Below are 22,580 nucleotides of genomic sequence, written 5' to 3' on the forward strand. Positions count from 1 at the left end.
AGTAAAAATCAGGTTGTTAAAATTCAGCTAAAACAACTTTATAATACCATAAAATTTATAATAGTTTTAAATATTTGGAACAGAAAAACAAATATCTATAAAACTGTCATAATATTAAAAAAATATTGTGTATAACGAATACCAAGCACCAAAAGTTTTGTTCCTGTATACGCAATCAATACTCGGATATCATAATCATAAGGAAGCCGACGAGACTAACCAAAACTTCTGGAACTGTCAGGCAACAAAAGCTTTAATGACAAATTCAAAAACTATTTACTCCAAATCATATGTTGTGGCTTTATATATAATTTAATTTATACAAACTTTTCGTCGTTACTTCAAAATATTTGTGGAATTTTTAATGAAAAAACATTGAATTTAATCGTTGTCTGTTCAAATAGATTTATAACTTGTGTTTTGTTATTATTGGTATTGTATCAAATTATTAATGGTTCCACATTTTCTGTGTCTTTTATTTTTAATTCTGTTTTAAGCCCATGTTTAAACGTTGCCAGGTTTAAAATTGTCTTTAGTAGAAAAAGTAATTTTCGTGATTGGTTTATGAGAGATCCTAAGCTATTTTTATATTTCCGAAATACTAAAATATATAGCATTGACATCGGTCCAGTCGCTGTTAAATTTGAAAAAAAAAACCATTTACTTATAAGAATATAAAATATGTAGAGTTGATAGCTACTTTGCATAACATGAATGTGACAAAGCAGACGTTGATTTTTATGTTTTAATGTTTCTTTTGTCGATAATAGCTATTTCTGTGTATTATTTTTATATAGTAACTGTTGTGTCTGAAATATTGTGAACTGAAAATCAGTATTGCCGACGCAATCAAACGACTTGGGTCTTTAGTTAAAATTCCGATAATAATTATCCTTTCTAATAAATTAGAAAGGATAATTATCGGAATTTTAATAAATAATTATTTATTTATTCAGAAGATACACAGTACAAAACAGACATAGATGTATATTGTATATAGAACATTGTGGGCCAATTACAAATCTCTCAATCACAAATAGTTTTTTTTTAATTATTGTTAACTAAACTATTTTTTTAATATATGAGATTTTAATTTTAATTTTAATTATGATAATCCATTAACCCAGTGAAATATGTTGAAAGATTTGATTCAGCTTAGTAAAAGGCTTATGCAAAGCTTTCGTTGCCTGAAACACTTTCAGTACAGCGCTTTCCGCAGGCGAGATTGGATGTTCCCATTTCGGTGACCGATTTGTTCGTTCGTGACACGGGTTTTTAAAATTGTGTTTATAGTGAAGTGAAGTGATTTACCTGCTACGGTAAGAGATTAAATCACGTTCAAATATTTTTACCAATTATTGCTTTTTTATTTTCTATAGGTTTATATATATGATAGGTTTATGTATATCTTTTCAAAATTCTATTTATCTTTCGAGTTACAACAACAATAACGATCATCAAAATAATGTTAATAACATTTTACAAAAATAAAAAAATATACAAATACTTTGATAAAATCACTATTTAATGTGTAACACAAAAAAATATACTTATACTGAATATTTTGTAAAATGTTATTGATATTATTGTATTTTTTTTTTGTAAAACGTTATTTACATTATTTTGATGACCGTTATTGCTGTTGTAACTCGTTTATGGATTGGCGTTTACGATAACAAATAGGGTTCCAATAAAAATCTCTACACCAATAATTTATTGATATATTGATTTTCAATAGGCACTAAAAATACTTTTGGCAAAATTTTTCAATTTATAAACGCCTATCCATGTACCAGTTACAACAGCAATATCCAACATCAGGAGAATTTTAATAACACTTTGTAAAAAAATATATACTTTGATAAAATATATAAGTATACCCAAAGAGTTATAGTCACCACATTTATTAAGTGTGGGCCTAGTGCCTTCAGTTCCCTCTTGGGGACTGTCATCCTGTGGTCGTATGTTTCGAAACCCCGGACCAACCAACTGTGCACCAACGGAATTTATATGTATGCACTCGCTCGTTGAAGAATAACATCGTAAGAAAACCGGCATGTCTAAGATCCCAGTAGAGAGCGTGTCAGGCACAGAAGACTGAACACTTAGAAACATACCAATGATCACGGAGCATTCAGAAATCTGAGGCTCAGACCTCAAAGTAATGTTTTTTATATGAATAAATGGAAAATAAAACGTTTATAAGATTTTTATCTTTGACAATATTGGAGATTATCTATACGGAAGAGAACCTAATAAATAATAGAAATATTAGCAGGATTATTGTACGAAAATGTTATGGTGGTACAATCGAGGGTTGCATATTCTACCACACATAATGGCGTGCAAATTTGTCTTAAAAAGAAAAGAAAGAAGTTACACTATGAGTCTTATCATTATAGTCAATTCTTATATTATTTGTAGCGATAAAATTTCACGTATAAAAATATATTATTACGTTCTCAAATAAATTATAATGCTTCACGGAAATGATTATTGAGAATAATAGTTTTTCCAAAAGACATGGTCGATTTTCGAAAACTTTAATGTTTTTGGTAAATTATTATAAACCTTGTTTGCCATACAAAAGGTGCTTTTTCTATACAATTCCGGATTTTTTTTTTGGCACAGGCAGGTTCTCCCCTTGTCTATTTCGACAGATGTCTATTCCCATTGACTTAGAGAGACGATACTTAGATTAAGATTTTTAAAGACAAAAAACATCTTCAGAGAACTTTTTCAATAATGCTTACGGCATTGCAGATGTATTAAAATATAACCTACTTTTGTTATATAAACAATGAATTTCTAAGCTTAAACAAAGAATGTAGGTCATTCGTTCACCCTCAAATATACAATTAATTACTCTAAAGATAAATATTTATTGCATAATAACAAAACATTTATTTAAAAATCGTATATATGTCGGAGCAATGGCGCTGTCAATTTTACTTTGACGTTATTAAATGATAATGACAGCTGACACCATTGCTTCAACATAAATATTAAATAGTAGAAATTACTACAGACTTTCAAATAGTCGTTAATTTTGTGTCATGATCTTTTTTTTAATAATTATTAAGTATTTTATTTTATCATTATATACACTCACGAAATTAATCTGAATCATCATACATAAATATTATCCAATACTAATATCACATACAGGTTAAACTAGTACCCTAATTTTTTAAAGTTAAATTCCCAAATATTTGTTTCAGGTATGGGTTTGATACAATAGGAAATGAAGGATTTTGAACTGTAACGATGTGTAAGAAGGTTAGTTGGGAGACGGAGACTTTGATGGGGACAGCACCGCCTACGTCACGATGGGAAAGATATATACCGCGAGCTGCTATACCACACGTAGGTCTGTTTGTTGCCCTGATGCTTTATACTGCTGGTGGTGGGTTGGTGAGTAATCTACATTACAATTTATAAAAAACGCTAAAGACATTACAACCTTTGGCTTGTGTCTCTGCTACGCTCAGCCTTCTGTGCCTGACAAACGTCGGCGACTATTGGTTTCTTCACGATGCTATGCTTCACCATACGAGGGATCATAAATTGCCGCCATAAAAGACTTGTATGTACAGCTGGCACCTTCCAGGGTAAGAGGCACTCCAAGCCAGCTGCTTTGCTATATATTTTTATCATAAAGATGAAAGATTAGGTACAAAGTTAAAAATGTGAGCCGTCACGAGACGCCTGGCAGATGTGAAACATCGACATTATTTTGTAAAAGTAATATGCAGAAAAGAACAGATTGTGATAGGAACTAAATAATGATAAAATTGAATAAAAATTTATTTTCATTAAATATTTTTAATGTGAAATTTACTACTGCATATAGACTGTATATAGGTATGTAATATGTAACTACTTTTGCATGCATTTGTCGCGCTCATAAACAAGACTGCTATGGTTACAATTAATACAAAACACAGCGGTTTTATAATGTAACATATTGTGATATATGTATTATTATATTATTCTGTAATAATAATACCATCAAATAGCGCGTCGACGCGTCGCCACAGCATGCGTCGCCACGGCAGAAATCGGTTTTACGTGCGGCTATAGATGTTCCACATCAAAAATAATTCCACCATTCCAATATTATTTTGCCTTTTTTTAATGAAGTGAATATGCGCCTACGCATGCCCGAGCCATAGATACGTAGCTTGACGCGGGAACTGTGGGCCTGTGTCTACACTCAAACCCCACTGCTATTCAGAGCGAGACCTCACCCACTACAACCAACTCAGCTCTTCACGAGCCCTTAAGTTGGACCCTCGCGGTTCGGCAGACATTCTATCCAAGAAACCCGGGCTTATATCCGACATAGAGAGCTTCAACAAGACATGCGGTTCCAGGCCACTCGATGCCGCGAAATCTTATTATCCTCGAGTAACAGAGGCTGGCTATATTTATTTCGACAGGTCCATAAATTATCTGTATCCATTTTTAAATAGACAATCTTGGAAATAGACTCACACAAAGCTTTTGTTTTGACACAGTATTCTATTTTTATCATTCAATAGTCATTTGGTGTAGACTCTCTTACCCTTATAGACGTAATCAGAGTTGATTATTTAAATTAACTTAATTAAGCGAATAAGTATAGAATTTTTTTTAAATAAATTTTTTCTAGATAATTCCCCGACTATGTAGTCGTTGGAGGTATTAAATAGCTTACATGAATGGTATTGGTAACTCGAATGATAAAACACTACTACCTATTTCTTTTAATTACTTTTTGTATGACCTTTACAGCAAATCCCAAAAAGATGCCTGTGAATTTAATGTTGAACATCCTTTAAATAGATATAAGTTAAGATTACCTTGAATCCGATAGAACGATTTGGACTTTGAATTGGATAAAACTATAAAAAATGCTAGTAAATGCTTGATGTTTTATGTATATCCTTTTCTCATAAATTGAGTTATTGGAATTGTATATTACAAAATGATGTCAGCTAATGTATAGCGTCATTGTCTTTTAAATAATTGATGTATTGCCAATTGGCTTAAACAATTTCTGAGAAATAATTTTCATATGTTCACATTGTCGTATTGTTCAGTGGTCGTTTGTCTTTACTTCGGATACACATGATTAAAAAAGTGTCAGCAGAGATTGTTACCATTGCAAGAACGAAGCATACATTTTCATCAAACACAAATTTCGACGGCTAGACTGAAACGATTATTACGTATATATGTTATTATTTTATTAGATATTTCTCTTCAAGCGTATAAAATTACGCAAAAATATTCTATGAGGTGATAAGGGGCCCTTCAAGTATTACGTAGGCATCAAAGGGGGGGGGGGTGTTATCTTTGATTTTCTTATTTAGGGATTACGTCAATAACATATATTACCCACACATTGTCTATACTTGAAAACGCGTGCATTTTCGCGGATTTCTACAAAACATTAATAAATGAGAGCTTTGCTATCTTTTGCTAAGAAGAGAAAAGGGGGGGATTGTAATACTTGTACGGCCCCTAAATTATGAGTTTCTAGCAAAATAGGAACGATAACTTTATTCATAAAAACAGTGCCGTGGGACGCAATGTTGATAAATGTTTTGTTGTAATATTTATTTATTGTAAACATGACAACAGTACGGCTTTTTATGCACTTTAACATTAGCCTAAAGTAACCTTATTTTTGTTATAAGTGCTTGCTTAAACTAAACTTCTTCTTTAAGTAAATCAAATCTTTAACTTCATAAAACGTTTGTCGTTAAAAGTCGGCAAACTCCTCTTCGTATAAGCACACGGGGCTTTCTTTAACTTTCTCGTCATCGTAATTTTCAAAGTATGACGTGTCTCCGGGTGATCTTATCTTGGGCACAAACGGTGCTTGAAGTCGGTTGTTTAGCAAACTATCCCAATCAATATCTCTAAACCACTTATGATTCTTAAAATCAAGAGCCCCATCCTTCAGGTTTCCATACCGCTTCGTTATATCCACCTGCAGTATATGAGAGAGAATATCTTTTAGATCGGGCGTAAAATGGCTAGGACACCGGTATTTACCAGCTACAATCTTCTCATAAATCCTCATAGGATCGGATGCATAGAACGGCGGGTATCCAGCACTCATTTCAAACAGCAAAATACCGAGTGACCACCAATCAACGGACATACCATACCCTTTACTTAGAATTACCTCTGGTGCGAGGTACTCCGGCGTTCCGCAAAGAGTCCATGTTCTGCCCCGCACCAGCTTGCAAAATCCGAAATCAGTTATTTTAATATAACCTGTTCGTTCGATGAGAATGTTTTCTGGTTTCAAATCACGATAAACTAGTTCGCAAGAGTGCAAATACTCCAAAGCTAATACCACCTGTGCGCCGTAAAATTTGGAAGTTGTTTCGTCAAACTTACCCAATTTGCGTAAGTGGGAGAACATCTCGCCACCAGCTACAAATGGTAATACATAGTAGAGATAAACATTGTCTTTGAAAAAATATTTCATATATACAACAAATGGGAAATTGAGTCCGCACAGAATCTTCTTTTCATAGTAGCTATGTTCTATTTGTTTCATTTTGACAATTTTCTCTTTTTCCATAACCTTCATTGCGTAGTATTTACCCGTTTTGGTATATTTCGAGAGATATACCACGCCGAAAGCACCGGTGCCTAGAACTTTTATCTTTTCAAAGTCGCCTAAACTTGCGTTGCATTCGATTTTTTCGTTCCACGAGTCTATGAAATTATGTTGCAATTTTCGGAGATACTGTTTGTACTGCTCTTGACGAGCCTGCGAGTAACCTTCTGGATGCGGCGAATAAATATGTCTTTTGGCATCATCCGCCATTTTTTCTATTTCCGCTATTGAAATCAGTTTGAACAATTCTCCTTAAGTTAGTGAGATTAATTTGGATACACTTTTTCTTTTTATTTATGACATAATCAGGACATAGCTCACTTCAAACATCCTTCAATCTACTAAGTATATTTTTTTCTAAAGGCGACTATTCACAATTGTAACTGACATTAAAACATATGAATTGTATATTCAATATATTATGTTCAATATATGTTGTTTATATTTTCCTAAATTATATTTTTTAAGTGAAGTCAATATTGTTCCTATAAAGAAACTCATTAAAATAATATCTCTGTTCAAATTTGTATTATCTGTGTCTTCTAATAAAATAAATTGCCAATGTCTATTTTGTGACACAATGATTTATATGTATTTATATTTTGATGATTTTAACTTTTCGCAAATATTGTTATTAATTATGTAGGTGTAGTAATACTATTTAGAGTATGCAAGGTCGCAATACATACTGTCCGGGATATACAGAACAAAACCACAAGGACCATCTAAGATACTTAGATATGTTGCGTGAAGAATTTACAAAGAGGTACGGAGACCCACCGGCTCACGAAAAAAACTGTGACGATTTCGATAACGTTAAAGCTATTGGAAACGGAGCTTATGGTGAAGTGTTCTTAGTCCGAGATAAAGGAACGTTCACATATCATGCGATGAAAGTAGTTGATAAGAAAGTTGTCGTTGAAAGGAGGCACGTAAAACATTTAATACTGGAAAAGAAAATATTGGATAGTGTTCATTTTCCCTTCGTTATATCATTGGATGCTGCATTCAAAGATAATGTCTACCTATATTTTATACTTCCCTATATTGCTGGAGGCGAACTTTTTACATATATCCAAAAATATGGTGGATTTTCTGAAGTTCTCGCAAAGTTCTATGCCAGCCAGGTGACACTAGCCTTGGAGTATATGCATCATTGTGGTATTGTACACAGGGATATTAAGCCTGAAAACATTCTAGTAGACACTAATGGTTATATTAAGTTATGTGACTATGGATTCTGCAAAGTTTTGAAAAAGAAAACATGGACTTTATGTGGCACTCCCGAGTATTTGGCTCCAGAAGTCATATTGTCCAAAGGATATTCATACGGTGTTGACTGGTGGGCTCTTGGTGTATTAGTTTTTGAGATGGGTTCTGGTCATCCACCATTTTTTGCTTCAGAACCGAGTAAGTTATATGAAAAAATATTAGATGGTCAATATAAATGTCCAGACTGTTTAGCGCCGGACTGTAAAAACTTAGTAAAAGGCTTATTACAAGTCGATCCCACGAAGAGATTAGGCGGCCTTAAGAATGGGGTGTTTGACATTAAAAACCATCCATGGTTTTTCGATATCTGCTGGCAGTCGATACTTCACCAAAGATTGCCGGCGCCATTCGTTCCGATTTGTCCTTCACCTGGCGACACGAGCAACTTTCCTGAAATGGAGCATACAAAATTAAAAAGATGTTCCAAGTGTTTATATGAAAAAGAGTTTGAAGACTTCTAATAAAATTTGCGTTAAGTAAAACTATTTATTTGTAGCGTCTTTGTATACGTAATAGAATAAAAATTATGGATTTATAAAACTATATTCTGTATGTGGAACATAATGACACAATACGACTTAAAATCTGTCATACTTGGCACATGCAATCTGAAAGATTTATGTCACTTTTCAATTGCACATTTGTAATTTATTGAAGAGTAAACACAATACTACATATACACCATTTTATTGATATGAATATGTTGCATCGTAGAAATACTATTAGCGTAAAGCGATGATATTTGCTCACCACGAAGATAAAGTCGTTCCATATAGTCATGAACACCAGTTTAGTCATAAAAGATATTTAGATCTATTAAAGCAAGATTTTTTGCAACGTTATGCAAACCCACCAGTGCGAGAGCCGAAGACTGTGGATGATTTTGATCCAGTTGCAACATTAGGTTTTGGTGCATTTGGTACCGTTTTATTAGTTCGTGATAAATCCACTTTCGAGTATTACGCAATGAAGGCTTTAGAAAAGGCTAACGTAGTTAAGAAGAAGAACGTAAAGCAGCTTTTACAGGAAAAGAAGATATTAGAAAGTGTCTCGTTCCCGTTCGTTCTTAATTTAGAGCATAGTTTCAAGGACAACGTTTACGTCTTTCTCATAACGCCCCATATAGCTGGCGGGGAGATGTTCAGTTTATTAAAGAAGCTGGGTAACTTATCAGAGCCCTTAGCACAATTTTATACTGCACAAATGGTACTAGCGTTGGAGTATTTACATCACTGCAGTATTGTACATAGGGATATAAAGCCAGAGAACATATTTCTAAACGAATCGGGTTATATTATACTAGGCGATTTTGGTTTCTGCAAAATAATACGTAGTAGAACGTGGACGATTTGTGGTACGCCCGAATATATTGCTCCCGAAATAATTTTATCAAAAGGCTATACATTCTCCGTGGATTGGTGGTCTTTAGGCATACTTATATATGAAATGATCGCCGGTTATCCGCCATTTTATAGCTCAAATACGATGAAAATGTATGAGAAAATCTTGGGTGGGTCGTTCAAGTCACCCGAATGTATGACGCCAACTTGCAAGTCATTAGTGAAGAGTCTTTTGGACGTAGATCCAATGAAACGATACGGGTCTCTGAAAGCTGGTGTATACGATATAAAGAAGCATGCATGGTTTACAGATATCGATTGGCATACAGTACTGCATCAGAAAATGTTTCCACCGTTTATTCCTGTGAAAAAAAGTTTTAGTGATTCAGGCTTGAGTGACGTTAAGCTTAAGAAATCGCCAGACTGCTTATTTGCGAGAGAATTTTCAAATTTTTAAGTTCGATTGTATTTTACATTATACGTATATACTATACACAACAATATTTGACCTTGTATTAATAAATAGTTTTAAGGATGAGGTAATTAAGACATATTTTAATTAATTCTGTAAACCTTAATAATCCGGCATAGAATTTATTTCTATAACTGGGTACAAACGGGCAGCAGGTCAGGCCAACTCTCAATGCCAGGAGGCTCGCATGTGCGTTGGTGGCCTTTAAACTTTTATAATACTTCTTCTGACAAGTCCTGATGAGAAAAAAACGTCCCTACGCTGACTTCTCTTTATATATATATGATAAGTAAAATATACAGCAGTGGTGGCCTAGTGGCCGGTCGTTAGTTCGATTCCCGGCTGTACCAATGAATGTGAGGAAACCGGCTTTCCTTACTCCCAAAAATTTGACGGCGTGTGTCAGGCACAGGAGGCTGATCATCTACTTGCCTATAAGATTATTAAATGATCTTGAAACAAATACCTGGATCTGAGGCCCAGATCTAAAAAAGGTCGTAGTGGAACTTATTTATTTTAATACATTAAGTGCCATTTCCTCGGATCCGAATGGAGCGGAGTCATGGGAGTGGTGCTGCACACTCGGATCCGTGCGAGAGTCCTGTATTTTTTTAAAACAATTGCCATCTGGTCTATGCCGACCACTCAGATCCGAAAAATATTTTTTTTTCAATAAAAATAATAATAATTCATACATATTTTGAGATATTCGTATTTACTATCAAAATTCGCCATAAAAAGTTTTGGTTATCGGCTATTACTTTGTATCCATTGTTTAAGCATTCAATGTGTTAATATATAGGTACGTAGTCGAAAATAAAAAAGTATTTTTATCAATTACTTATAATAAATTCCGTCCAATGTATTCCACTATTGATGTTGAAATAGCACAGATCTTGTTACGTATACCTTCAAGGATAAAGCAATTCCATATATTTTTACTCACTAGGTATTTCGGGCGCTGGAATATCCAGCTGAGATGGCGAAACAAGAGTATCTAAGAGACCGTTTGCTCACTCAACGGTGGAATTTGATACGAGTAGTGTCAGATTACAATTTTAATGGCACTGAAGTTGTAAGCATGGAGAAATTGCTCAGCGACCAGCTATCTATCTACGAAAAAGTACGTATGAATGTGTAATTTTATTCTCAATGTGTGTCAACCCTTTTAAAATCGTTAAGTTATACATAAATAAATAAAAATAGCCTTAATTCGAGTACAGTACAAGGATTATATAAAGTTTATCAAAATCAAAATTTATTTATTCAGTTTAGGCATGCTTATGAATGTCAAAAACGTTTACAAAATTCGCGAAAGAGCAAAAATACGCCATCCGTTCGCAAGACTACCAGGAGGTCTTGTTCCGAGAAGAACAGGCAAGAAACTCAGTTATATCCTCCCTTTACATACAATAATTCAAATGAAAATGTCATAAACTAAACTAAACTAAACATTATGTTTTGATATTGTTATAAAATATAATACAATTGACATAATTGAATATAAAGGCAGCTTTCGAGCGAGCTCTTCCAGGCAAGAATGGTGAGAAACAAATCATTTTAGATTTTTTTTTATAGAACCGGGGGCAAACGGGCAATTAAGGTAGCAATAGGTACAAAAATACAAATGACATATTGTTTTTTAGACAAAATGTATGGAACAGAACAAAGCAATTAAAACTTATATAACAGTTAAAAAATATGTGAAAATCACGATAATTTCAGATCTATTATAAGGAAAGTTAGGAATACAATGTAGAGGTAATGCAGTACAATAGAGTTTTGGCTAGGTTTGGTTTTTTTTTCTATCGTGCGAAGTTATTTAAATAGTGTATTTTTCAAAATGGATACATATACTGCTCAAGCCCACTATATATTTTTTTGTATTCTCCCTACAAGAGACGATGAAGAAAAATGGAAAAAAAATCTTTTTTTCAGTTTTGCGACGATATCGGTCTTTAAATATAGAGAAGGTACCGGATAGGGATGGTTAGTGAATTCCATAGCCTCACTGCAGATACCATAAAGTATCCGCCAAGAATTTCTCCTCTAAATCAAAACAATAAAAAACTAAATTACACTAAAATTACAATAAAACACTAAAAATCAGGCGGCAAGGAGGCTCACCTGATTTTTAGTGTTAAAAGACACTCACATTGCCAGAAAGCTTGCAAGTGGGTTGCCTTAAAGTTTACTTAATTTTGCGTAGTAATCATTCGTGAGTAGCCGGTACCCTGTAACAGTTTTGCAATACAAACAAACAAACAAAAATCATTTAATCATATAGGTAACATAATACATTCATGAAGGTCAAAGAAAAGAAATATTCATTAAATAATGCTAATTTTACAATTACTGCCAGATCTCAAATCAAGGGCGTAGAAAGGAAGAGAAGAACTGGCAATAAACTCTCCGCCACTCTTTTTAATCGCCAAATTTTTTTTACATAATGTTTGTAAGGAGCTGCAACCATTACACCATGTTCCATATGACATCTTGAGTAATAAAGTATAATAAAATAAAATAAATACATATAAAAATACGAGATATCATAGTATAAATATAATAACAATATTGAAGTCTGGGTTGAATACGCAAGCCCCGGTGTTGGCAATTTCAGTGATAAGTAGAATTGACGATAAACTAAACTTTAAACTATTTTGTAGATAAATATTTAGTATTCCATCTCTGGCTATAATATTTGTTAACCGTGGGATTACGAAGTGAATAAATTACAGTACATAAATATATCCGAGATATCTTTAAGCCCCAATTCAAAATAAATAATTCTACGAAGTATTTTATATTGAAGAATGATTTCTCTAACAGGTTTTAGAGGAAGCGTCCGGTAGTGGCCTGTCGTTGGAAATTGAAAATAATTTCCCACCCTTAGAGGAGAAATGGAGTATTCTTCAAGCTGTTTTCTTTGCCTCTACTGTGCTCACCACAATAGGTGTGTAATACATGTAAGCATACTGTGATTATGTTATCAATATTTATATCATTATCTGTTGAGAGAACTGTCAAAAGTTCTGTTATTTGTCTAGTACCTATAATAGTTTAATTTCATGTATTTTTTATTATGCAATTTTGTTTTTCCTAATTAATTTAGTTTGTTTGTTTATTTGTTTCATTTGTAAATTTTAATCACTCATCGTATACTCTTGTCAATTTAGAGTCGCCTGTTAGGGCAGGAGTATTTATAAATAAATTTAAAAAAAAATATATAGTCCACAATACAGTTGTATGGAAGCATTATGCGATGTTTATGTTTAGAGAGATGACTAAAATGAATACTGTAGCATTTGCTTTTCACAATTGAAATTTATAATCTATAAGGATGAATTTAAAATATTTTACATACATTTTAGTTTTTACAACATAATAACTATACAATGATATATAAATTTACTTACCTGGAGGTTAAATTGGTAAATCATTTCAGGTTATGGCAACATTGTACCAGAAACATTCTGGGGGAGGTTGTTCTGTATCATTTATGCACTAGTTGGTATTCCCTTAACGCTAACCGTTATTGCTGATTTGGGCAGAGTGTTCGCAACATGCGTGTCCGTTATAGCAAAACACTTACCAGAGATGCCAAGTAAGTATGGGAAATGTGAGATATACGAAACTGAAACTCAATGTACACTTTGAACGTCAATAAAGAAATACATAGCAAATAATTTTACATTTAATTTATAAGTGTGTCATAATGAATAAAACCAATGAATAAACAAAGGTAGAAAATAAGAACATGAATAGAAGTACATACTTGTCTGACAGGATAATAAATGTATTTATATAAATAAATAAATAAAATATAAGATGACATTTGCATGCCTATTTATATGTGGCGGATTTTTGTAATTTATATAACTAATTGTAACAAAATTCTAGCAAATAAACGATTTGATTTGATTTGAAAATTGCGTTCTCAAATCAAGGGTGTAGAACGGACGAGAAGAGCTGGCAATAAACTCTCCGCCACTCTTTTTGTTTTACAAAATGTTGTATAATGAGCTGTAATGCTTACACATAAAAATCAAAGATTTGTCCTCTATTAGCAGTTGACACATAAAATTTTTATGAAAATGTGCCTTTAACTAATCAGTTAATCTTAATCAAATCACTTAATCAATCAATGTATAAACTTTGGATACTTGAAGTTAGAAGACGATCAAACGGCTATTAATAACACGAATTAAAAGCTGAAATTAGCGTGAGTGCTCTCTTACTTACTGTAGTAATATTCTTTTCTATTAGTATACTATTGTGTTCGCCAAAATTGCTACACATTCCGTATTTTTTTATTCGAAAACACTTTATTGCATATACAAACAGATACTACCAAGCGAAATTAGAGAATTATCACTAAATAAATTCAAAACCTTCGACAAAAGTTAATTAATTAATAAAGTTTTTTATAAATGTGACGAATACTTAAATGATCCTTATCCTTGGGATTGATTTGCTCCGGTTCAAACAATTTGTATTAAAAACTTGGCGATTGAAAAGAGTGGCGGAAAGTTTCTTGCCAGTTCTTCTTGTCCGATCAACGCCTTTGACTGGTAGTAAATGTAAATTTACAATTAATTTAAATTTTTTTGACGTTCATAAGTGTACTTATATGAATAAAGATATTTTGAGTTTGATAACGTAAATTATTAAGAAGACATCGGGCGGCGTTATCTCAAACAATCGAGCTCTTTCTGGCAACCCTATTTAGGATAGTAAAATTACTAAAAATAATTTTTACCTCTGACTTAAAAAAAATATCTCTGTAATATAATTATTACCAAGAGTGTGAGTAATAGTTTAAATTACCATATTCCATTCCAGAATGGTGTAGCCGCGTATCTGAAGCTAATCCAGCAGGCCAAAAATCTCTATACGCCTTCTGGGCTGTAGGATTCCTATTTGTTTATCTTTCCGCCGGTGCTGGGTTATTCAAGATGTGGGAGGACGATTGGACGTTTTACGACGGATTTTATTTCTGTTTTATTACTATGACAACAATTGGTTTTGGCGATCTTGTTCCAAGTAAGATGTTAATGATATTTGTTGAATGTACATAGTAATAATAAAATTAAACAAATTTAAAAAGTTTGCTATATTGCGATATATTTCCTTGCTGTATTGCAATACTTTTATTTTTATTTTTATAGAACAGGGGGCAAACGGGCAGGAGGTTCACCTGATGTTAAGTGATACCGCCGCCCATGGACACTCTCAATGCCAGAGGGCTCGCGAGTGCGTTGCCGGCCTTTTAAGAATTGATACGCTCTTTTCTTGAAAGACCCTTTTTACTTTTTCGTTGAGGAATGCATTAGCTGGGGTCACCGATACTATCTACAAATCGCCAACTGAAATCTTTAATTAGAGCCTTGATCCCTAGAGTCCTTCGAAAGGAACTAAATATCAACTTAAATATATTATTATTGTTTATTAAATTTAATTTAAAAAAAACACTTTTAATGGATTGAAGTTATGTGTTATTGTAAACTTATAATTATTTAAACATATTTTTATATTTATCCGACGTTTCTTTAAATGTGTAAAAGTTATGTTAATAAAAGACAATACTATTAAATTTAATATTAAGTAAAAAAAAGCATGACTTAAAAACAGATTTGTTCTACTACAACAAAGAACGCGGGTATATATGGAAGTCATTACGATGCTAAAACTCGCTCAAATAGTGCGCAAATTTCTAACGTAAAATTTATGTTTTGTTTGATCGAAATAATGTAAATATTTATATATATTTTTTTTATATATATATATATATATATATATATATATATATATAAAAAATATATATAAATATATAAAAAAAATATATGTGCAATTCACACGTGGTAGAAGTGAAACCTTCAAAAACAAAGTTTTATTATTAATAATTTTTCACATCTAATTCTAAATGTATTAAACTTTTTCTTTAAAAACAGTTTCTTTTAATGAAACATTTTAATTTATTAGTTTAATATAAATCTTTAAATTGACAAAAACTAAAACAACGAAAGTTTGAAATTCGATGAAATGAAAAAGCGCCAGTAAAAAGAGGCTGTATTCTATCTCATTTTCTCCCACGTTAAATCTTACGAATTTATATTTCTGTCTCTTTTTACTGTCGCTTTTTCCGTTCCATCCGGTTTGAAATCACAACGATTCTAAAAAAGTTTCACTTAAAAAAAAGTTTTAAAAATCGCTGATATAAACCTACTTCAAATGCAAGATCCAGATATACAAGTTACTTTGTACCTAAATAAGCAGATGTCACCGACGTTATGATTCCTACGAATATGAAAATAGGGATTCTTTTTCAGAAAGGCCAAAATACATGTTGCTATGCACGTTGTATATATTAATCGGTCTGGCGCTAACGTCTACTATTATCGAGCTGGTCCGTAGACAATACGCCCGCTCCTGGCAGCAACTGCGGGCTCTCTCAGGTCCTTTGGCAGACACATTGCGAAGACTTGGCGACGCCGGTCGCGGAGTCGACGTGTCTGCATTACACGACCTACGGAAAGTGCTAACAGTTGTGAGTAGCAAAAACTAATTTAGTGACACAACGTGACGCCAAACATTACGAGAGGTTGTCTAAGTTTTATCGTGTTTAGATGACATTTTTTCTTTGAGTTTATCTTATTTGTTTTACGTGTTACGTAATATAAAATGTTGCAAATTTCGATGACACTAAAATTACGCCAACATTACGAGATTAGTTGTCTAAGTTTTATCGTGTTTAGATGACATTTTTTCTTTGAGTTTAACTTATTTGTTTTACGTGTTACGTAATATAAATTGTTGCAAATTTCGATGACACTATTATTACGCCAACATTACGAGATGTTGTCTAAGTTTTATTGTGTTTAGATGACATTTTTTCTTTGAGTATAACTTATTTCGTTTACGTGTTACGTAATAATATAAAATGTTGCTTTCGATGACATTATTATTATTAAATCTTTATTAATTCATACCACAATTGGTTAGTTTACATTCCATAATATTAGTATTAGTTAAGTTAGTATAATGTCAATAAATAAATATTATTTTAAATCAATTTCATTTACGACGATAGTGTTAACTAATAATTTATTATTTAAATAAAATCTTTTTGATTAATTTCAATATTTATCGTTAATCACTAATGCCTTCTAGGTTTTTTTTCCAAACACCAAAGAAGTATAACTTCTAACGCCTGTACATAAGTACACACAAACCCTTCCCTGTTAGTTCTATAATGTCATCTGTTCCTGTTTTCTTTTGTCGTCCTATAAATCTCTTTCCAGTAGGTCTAGTCCATTTCTTTATTTCTAGTGTTCATCTTTTATCCCGTTCTAGCAATATGACCTGCCCAAATCCATTTAAACCTCAGAGCGTGTTCAAGTGCATCTGTAAGTTTTGTTTTTTTACGGATGTCAACGTTTCTTGTTTTGTTTATTCTCCTCAACATAAAGATGCTTTCCATTGCATGCTGGCAAGACAGGATTTTTCTAGTGGTTTTCCTACTGAAATTCAATGACATTATTTGAATTCTATGTTTACTCACAAAATGTTCATTAGATACAGGGATTAATTTTTTAGATATTCAGTCTAGAATGATTAATTATGTCCTTGGTTGGACACTATTCAAGAGTAACTGGCCATTCCTCTTGAATACTAAATGTGAAGTTTCCAGATATTTATAATTAATTTCCGTTCGATGCAATATACTCAAGAGATATAAAATCACAAGTTCTCAGCAACTCATGTTTTATTCACAACATCAGAGCTACCAAATGTGGAGTTCAAAGAAGCGTCTGATTAATCAAGATAAGTCTGGCGGACAGATCATCGATTGATCTCTTGCAATATAAAGCTCTTTGAACATTATATTCATGTTATTACGATATGATGTATATTAATATCGCTCTATATTTAGCACTACGGTGCAATAAGCTTTTGGCAAAGGGTTAAGTTTGGGGTCTATGTATTATTCTATTAGAAAATATATCTAAGAAAACGTGTGTGTAATAATTATGACAGGTTAGAAGTTATACTTTGGCATAACAGGAGAAAAATATTTTCAAAAATTTTGTCTCTCGACTTATTCTACGTTTGTAGAAAAAACGACACTAACAATAGAAAAAACTAAAATATTGACTATAGCTAACTTCAGGGTGTCGGTTTTTAGTGACATTTTTTTTATAGAACAGTGGGCAAACGGTCAGGCAACATTGTGCGCGCATTCTAAAAATTTACTCCCATCATATTTCCCTTATAACCTCAAAAAAAACAGTGTACAGTTATAAGTAAAATTTTATAAATATTATAGATATCCCACGTCCCGTACATGTATGCTGAACTATGATCTTTAATATATTATGGAACAAATCTAAATAGTTGAAGCAATCGATTTTTGGATGTCGCAACACCGTTTTAGTTTTATTATCCCATAAATCCGCTCTTTCAACACACGGAATGTTTATAGGCTTATTTTCAGACTGTAATTATCACTGATAGATTTTTCCAAACATTTGTCCAACGTACACAGATGGATATTTTTATATGTTTCCGATCCGGCATCGTAAAAAAGTGCGTCAGTCTTATGACCTTCAGTTCGAACGTACGTAGATTATAGTATAAGTAAGTATAAATCTATCAGGTTTCACATACGTTTAATTTAATTCTTAGAGGCTCCTTGAAACAAAGTATTTTTTTTATTCTTATCTAAATAACATAACATGTGTATCGTTATCGAATCTTTTTTTTCTGCAATTAAAATAATATTTTATCGTCTAATTTAAGGACAAAGGTTTTGTTAGATTTAACATTGAACTATATCGTTTAAAATCATTTCGAAGATCAGGAACCTTTTTCCGTTGAAGGCGGTGTATAACCTAATCTGAATTTACTTAGCTATCCGCGCGGCAAATATGCAACGGACCAGCGACATCTTTTTGCACTGTGTGACTATCCCTCTAACGCAAAGGTATAGGATAGCATGGCAATACTTAGAACGTTGAACCGAGATAGTAGGTTACCTCCATTTACTCCCAAAAGGCGTTGTTCCACTAAAATGGGTGGCCATGGGCGACGTCTTTTCGGGCGTCCAAAAGGTTCGTTTGTGACATATTTTACGGAGTAAATATAAATATTTTGAGTCTACGATGAATTTTCATGTTTTTCTTTGTTCATATTATTTGGTCGTTTTTAATATACTTACTAATTATTAACCTTTTTTTGTCCATATTACCCGTGTCAAACGCGATAAAATATTCAGCAAAGCGTAACAAAGTTTGTATAAAGCCGTAATTCACAGTAATTTAAGGATTAGTAGCGGAGCGGTTTTAATTGAATTTACCGAAGCGAAATTAGAATAAATCACACAACCTAGATTAAGCTTCTAGAAGATTTCAACTCGGCTTTAATGTGATTTTATTACTAAGCTTTATTTTAATAGGCCTGTGACATGCATTGTTTAACTACGGTTGCTTAGCAACTAAAATATCAGGTCAATTTCTTCCCGCAAGCGATAAAAGGCGGTACCGCAAAACCGCACATTTGAAAACCCCAAATCGTTAGGAAGTTTTAGAAAAATATTTCGCGTTATTTATTTATTTAGTACTCCTACAGATAACATAAATTATATATAGTTACAAAGAAATACACTGAGAATAAAGCCAAAGATGAAATACATGATACATTTTACAACAAAAAGATTTATAAAAGGTAATAAAACAAACAAAAAGTATTTAATACATTTGACTAATTGTGATTTAATTTATTTAAATATTTTATTATATTTAAATTTATCTTTTTTTCTTAATATGTATTTAAACAGATTTTTTGTGTTTACCATAATTGTCGTGTATTTTTATCTTAATTAATTAATACTATTTCATCTAAATCTAATTACCCAAATCAGTAAAATCAAGTGCTATCAGACCCTCATTATATAGTTTGTTGCTAACTGATTCGACCATTTCTATGGCTTTTCTTTGAACCCTTTCTAACATTTTAATATCTGCAATTAATAAAAGGTTTTGTATCAAATTGCTTAATATCACACTTCAGCCGCAATGCGGCCTACACATTACATGTCTTATAATATGAGTTTGTGTAACATAAGGCATCGCGTTATGGGTAATTGATTTCCCAAACGACTTCCGAATATGGCTATATAATATATGTATCTGTAGACACTATTGGTTAATCATCAATTTTTGTTTGAGTTATACGTTTTTGACTGAATTTACAACCACAGAACATAATTCAAATTCTCTGACGTTTTTTTTTAATAAATTTAAATTGTTTTATGTAGCACCCAAAATACGTTTTGGAGAAAGATTCTGGTGTTTCAAATTTTGTAATGAATAAATGTATGTTGCGTTTGCAATACTCGAAAACGGCTGGTCAAATTCGAGTATTTTTTATATTTATTCGTTGAACTCTGAGGAAGGTTTTTATGGAGAGCAAAATTTAAAAATATTTTTTTTTATCAGTATTTAGGTTTATTCCGGAACAGCGAACTCGTTAGTAAATATTTAATATGTTGGTATGTTATTTCAGCTATTAAAAGGTTAAGCATAAAAATCATATTAAGGCGAAGCGAAGCGAAGTTAGCGGTGTCAGCAGTAATTAATAAAATAAAACTAATAACATCTTTATTACTTTGTCGCTGTTCCAAAAAGGGTTTTAAATATAACTTTAACAAAGTTAATATTCACGTGCCTGCGGTTAATTATGAATAATTATTCTCTTTTGTCCCCAAAATTAAAAATAATCAAGGATTGATAATCAAGGGATTATCTGTAAAGTTATATTAACGCATAAAACTCTCTGAAATTTGTATAACGTCAATGTTATCTCCATGAAAATAAGGAAGTTGTTTCGAAAACCAAAAGGTTTTGTTTTTCAGTCATTGAGTAAACATCTAAGAAATTTTTTTTTACGCGCGAAATATAACTCGTTTATTTTGCTTTACTTAGTACTCACTGTATCTTTTCATTATTGCGTAAAAACTAAAAAATTTGACAGTAAGTGACTAGGTAAAAGATAATAAAAATAAGTTTTTATGGTTAAATCTGTAGAATTGGCATTAAGTCATCACTATAAATTTTCAGATAAAAAACAAAGAGAAAATTCAAATACCAATCCACAGAATAGGGTTAGAATCATTCAAATGAAAGTGAAAAAAAAACAAATGATTTCTTTTTGTGGCCAGTAACAATTGCAATCATCGTGAAGGTTTTATCGGAGTCCTATAAAATAAATAAAAATAAAATAAATTTTGGAACATAACATCATCAAGATATCACTTATTCCACGTCATTAAATTCGAACCTGTAGGCATCCCTACTCATCGGCAAAGAAGACAGAGGGCGTATGCCGAGAGAAAAAGCCGGCGTATAAAACTTTCGATACTCTTTTAAAAAAAGCAAATCATCAAACAATACTACAATATTTAAAACAAATATAGCAAATTAATTAGAAGTAGCCTGCAAATAATCCAGCAGTGGTATAATCATAGACATTGTATATTTAATTTAATTTAAATAAAATATGTAACAGTGTAGCATTTACAAAAAAGGCTGTAATTTCCTCCTAAAATGAACATGTGCAATTATTTTTATAGAAACAATAATAAAGTAAATTGATATATAAAATAGTTATCTATCTATGTTTGCTGCTCTCTATTATTGATATTGATTCGCTCTACGTGACCCTAATTCTCTCACGTAACATTGGACGCCTTGTAATGTATTTGATTACCTCGAAGTCTAGTCACGATGATCTATTCTGACAATTACTAAGGGTTTTGTTGAATTGATTTCTCTTACATACTTGCTTTCAAGAAGATCAAGAAAAATAAACATAGTTTTTTTTACACAGTATAATACTACAATGTATAAATTATTTAGAAGTATCATTAACATGTCAAAAGGTAGGACTAGCTGCTGACGACACAAGAATTGTAGTGCGGGGGCTAGAGTACTTTCTTTTTACGTTAATATGTAAATAAAGGCTTTCTTTATTCCTTTTTTTTTAAATTACATAACTTAGTTAATACACCTGACAGCCTTCTAATTTATTCCGTACATATTTATGCCTTTTTAGGCAGACCCCGTACAATGTTTACCTTAACAGTACGACTATGGGTAATTGCATCCAGGATTTGAACCTAAGACTTAATCATGTCTTAAGCCACTACTGCACTACTTCTTTTTTCTTTACAGGTAACAATGCCACGAATGGGTGGGGGTCGAAATTCCCTCTCTGATAAGCGACAGTTGGAATGGGAGGCTGCACTGGAGGCTGTCATACGAAACATAAATAGCCCATCACCAACTCAGCAGAAACCGCCAATAGTTCAAATAGTTATATATGAGTCTTCCGTATAGTTTTCATTTCCTGTTTCGAAGATTTAAGCTTTTTAAGCTTAAAGATCTTGCTATTAAACCAAAGTTTAGAATTCGCGTACGATGAAGCATTTGCACATAGGTTAAGTTGCTAATATTTTGTAAATAAATAAATACAATGTGAATCTGTTTTTTAATTATCTTATACATAACAAATCTAAACGTACGACCAACCAGGCTCCAGAAGATAAACCACTCTTTATATGGAAATGTGTTCGTTTTTGCAACAAACTCTCAATCGAAATAAGAGAATTTTTACTGAATAAATTTAAAACTCTCGCTTAACGTAAATTAATCAATAAAGCTTTTTTTATAAATGTGACGATTATTTAAATGATCCAAATCCTTAGGATTTTTTTGCTCCAGTTGGAAAAAAAAATTGTGACTCATATTTGGGGATTAAAAAGAGTAGCATAGAGTTTCTTGCCCGCTCTACGCCTTTGACTTGGGAACTAGTAGTA

At 32.2% G+C, this 22,580-nt stretch overlaps 4 protein-coding genes across 4 annotated transcripts; 3 read left to right on the top strand and 1 right to left on the bottom strand.

Moving 5' to 3' along the window:
- The first annotated feature begins 1,185 nt into the window (after nucleotides 1-1,185).
- LOC110992557 (TWiK family of potassium channels protein 9) lies at nucleotides 1,186-22,244 on the top strand. The gene is made up of 8 exons (XM_022258428.2): nucleotides 1,186-1,319; nucleotides 3,222-3,414; nucleotides 10,656-10,829; nucleotides 12,536-12,659; nucleotides 13,152-13,310; nucleotides 14,549-14,749; nucleotides 16,036-16,253; nucleotides 21,937-22,244. Exons 2-8 carry the CDS (start codon nucleotides 3,268-3,270, stop codon nucleotides 22,099-22,101), a joined length of 1,188 nt encoding a protein of 395 aa, XP_022114120.2. The 5' UTR covers nucleotides 1,186-1,319; nucleotides 3,222-3,267; the 3' UTR covers nucleotides 22,102-22,244.
- Nucleotides 5,629-6,948, bottom strand: LOC110992558 (cAMP-dependent protein kinase catalytic subunit alpha-like). Its single transcript, XM_022258429.2, has one exon. It carries the CDS (start codon nucleotides 6,830-6,832, stop codon nucleotides 5,750-5,752), a length of 1,083 nt encoding a protein of 360 aa, XP_022114121.1. The 5' UTR covers nucleotides 6,833-6,948; the 3' UTR covers nucleotides 5,629-5,749.
- On the top strand, nucleotides 7,194-8,367 carry LOC110992559 (cAMP-dependent protein kinase catalytic subunit 1-like). Its single transcript, XM_022258431.2, has one exon. The coding sequence runs from the start codon at nucleotides 7,291-7,293 to the stop codon at nucleotides 8,353-8,355; it is 1,065 nt and encodes a 354-aa protein (XP_022114123.1). The 5' UTR covers nucleotides 7,194-7,290; the 3' UTR covers nucleotides 8,356-8,367.
- LOC110992560 (cAMP-dependent protein kinase catalytic subunit beta-like) lies at nucleotides 8,542-9,691 on the top strand. The gene has a single exon (XM_022258432.2). It carries the CDS (start codon nucleotides 8,630-8,632, stop codon nucleotides 9,689-9,691), a length of 1,062 nt encoding a protein of 353 aa, XP_022114124.2. The 5' UTR covers nucleotides 8,542-8,629.
- Nucleotides 22,245-22,580: the final 336 nt, after the last annotated feature.

Source organism: Pieris rapae, chromosome 22, assembly GCF_905147795.1.
Source record: "Pieris rapae chromosome 22, ilPieRapa1.1, whole genome shotgun sequence".
Taxonomy (NCBI): Eukaryota; Metazoa; Arthropoda; class Insecta; order Lepidoptera; family Pieridae; genus Pieris; species Pieris rapae.

Excerpts from the sequence above, each read along its gene's own strand:
- LOC110992558 (XM_022258429.2), bottom strand. The coding sequence starts at position 6,832 with ATGGCGGATGATGCCAAAAGACATATTTATTCGCCGCATCCAGAAGGT.
- LOC110992560 (XM_022258432.2), top strand. The coding sequence starts at position 8,630 with ATGATATTTGCTCACCACGAAGATAAAGTCGTTCCATATAGTCATGAA.
- LOC110992557 (XM_022258428.2), top strand. The coding sequence starts at position 3,268 with ATGTGTAAGAAGGTTAGTTGGGAGACGGAGACTTTGATGGGGACAGCA. Across the intron at positions 10,830-12,535 it reads AGCTATCTATCTACGAAAAA|GTTTTAGAGGAAGCGTCCGG; the intron begins GTACGTATGAAT and ends TTTCTCTAACAG. Across the intron at positions 12,660-13,151 it reads TACTGTGCTCACCACAATAG|GTTATGGCAACATTGTACCA; the intron begins GTGTGTAATACA and ends AAATCATTTCAG.
- LOC110992559 (XM_022258431.2), top strand. The coding sequence starts at position 7,291 with ATGCAAGGTCGCAATACATACTGTCCGGGATATACAGAACAAAACCAC.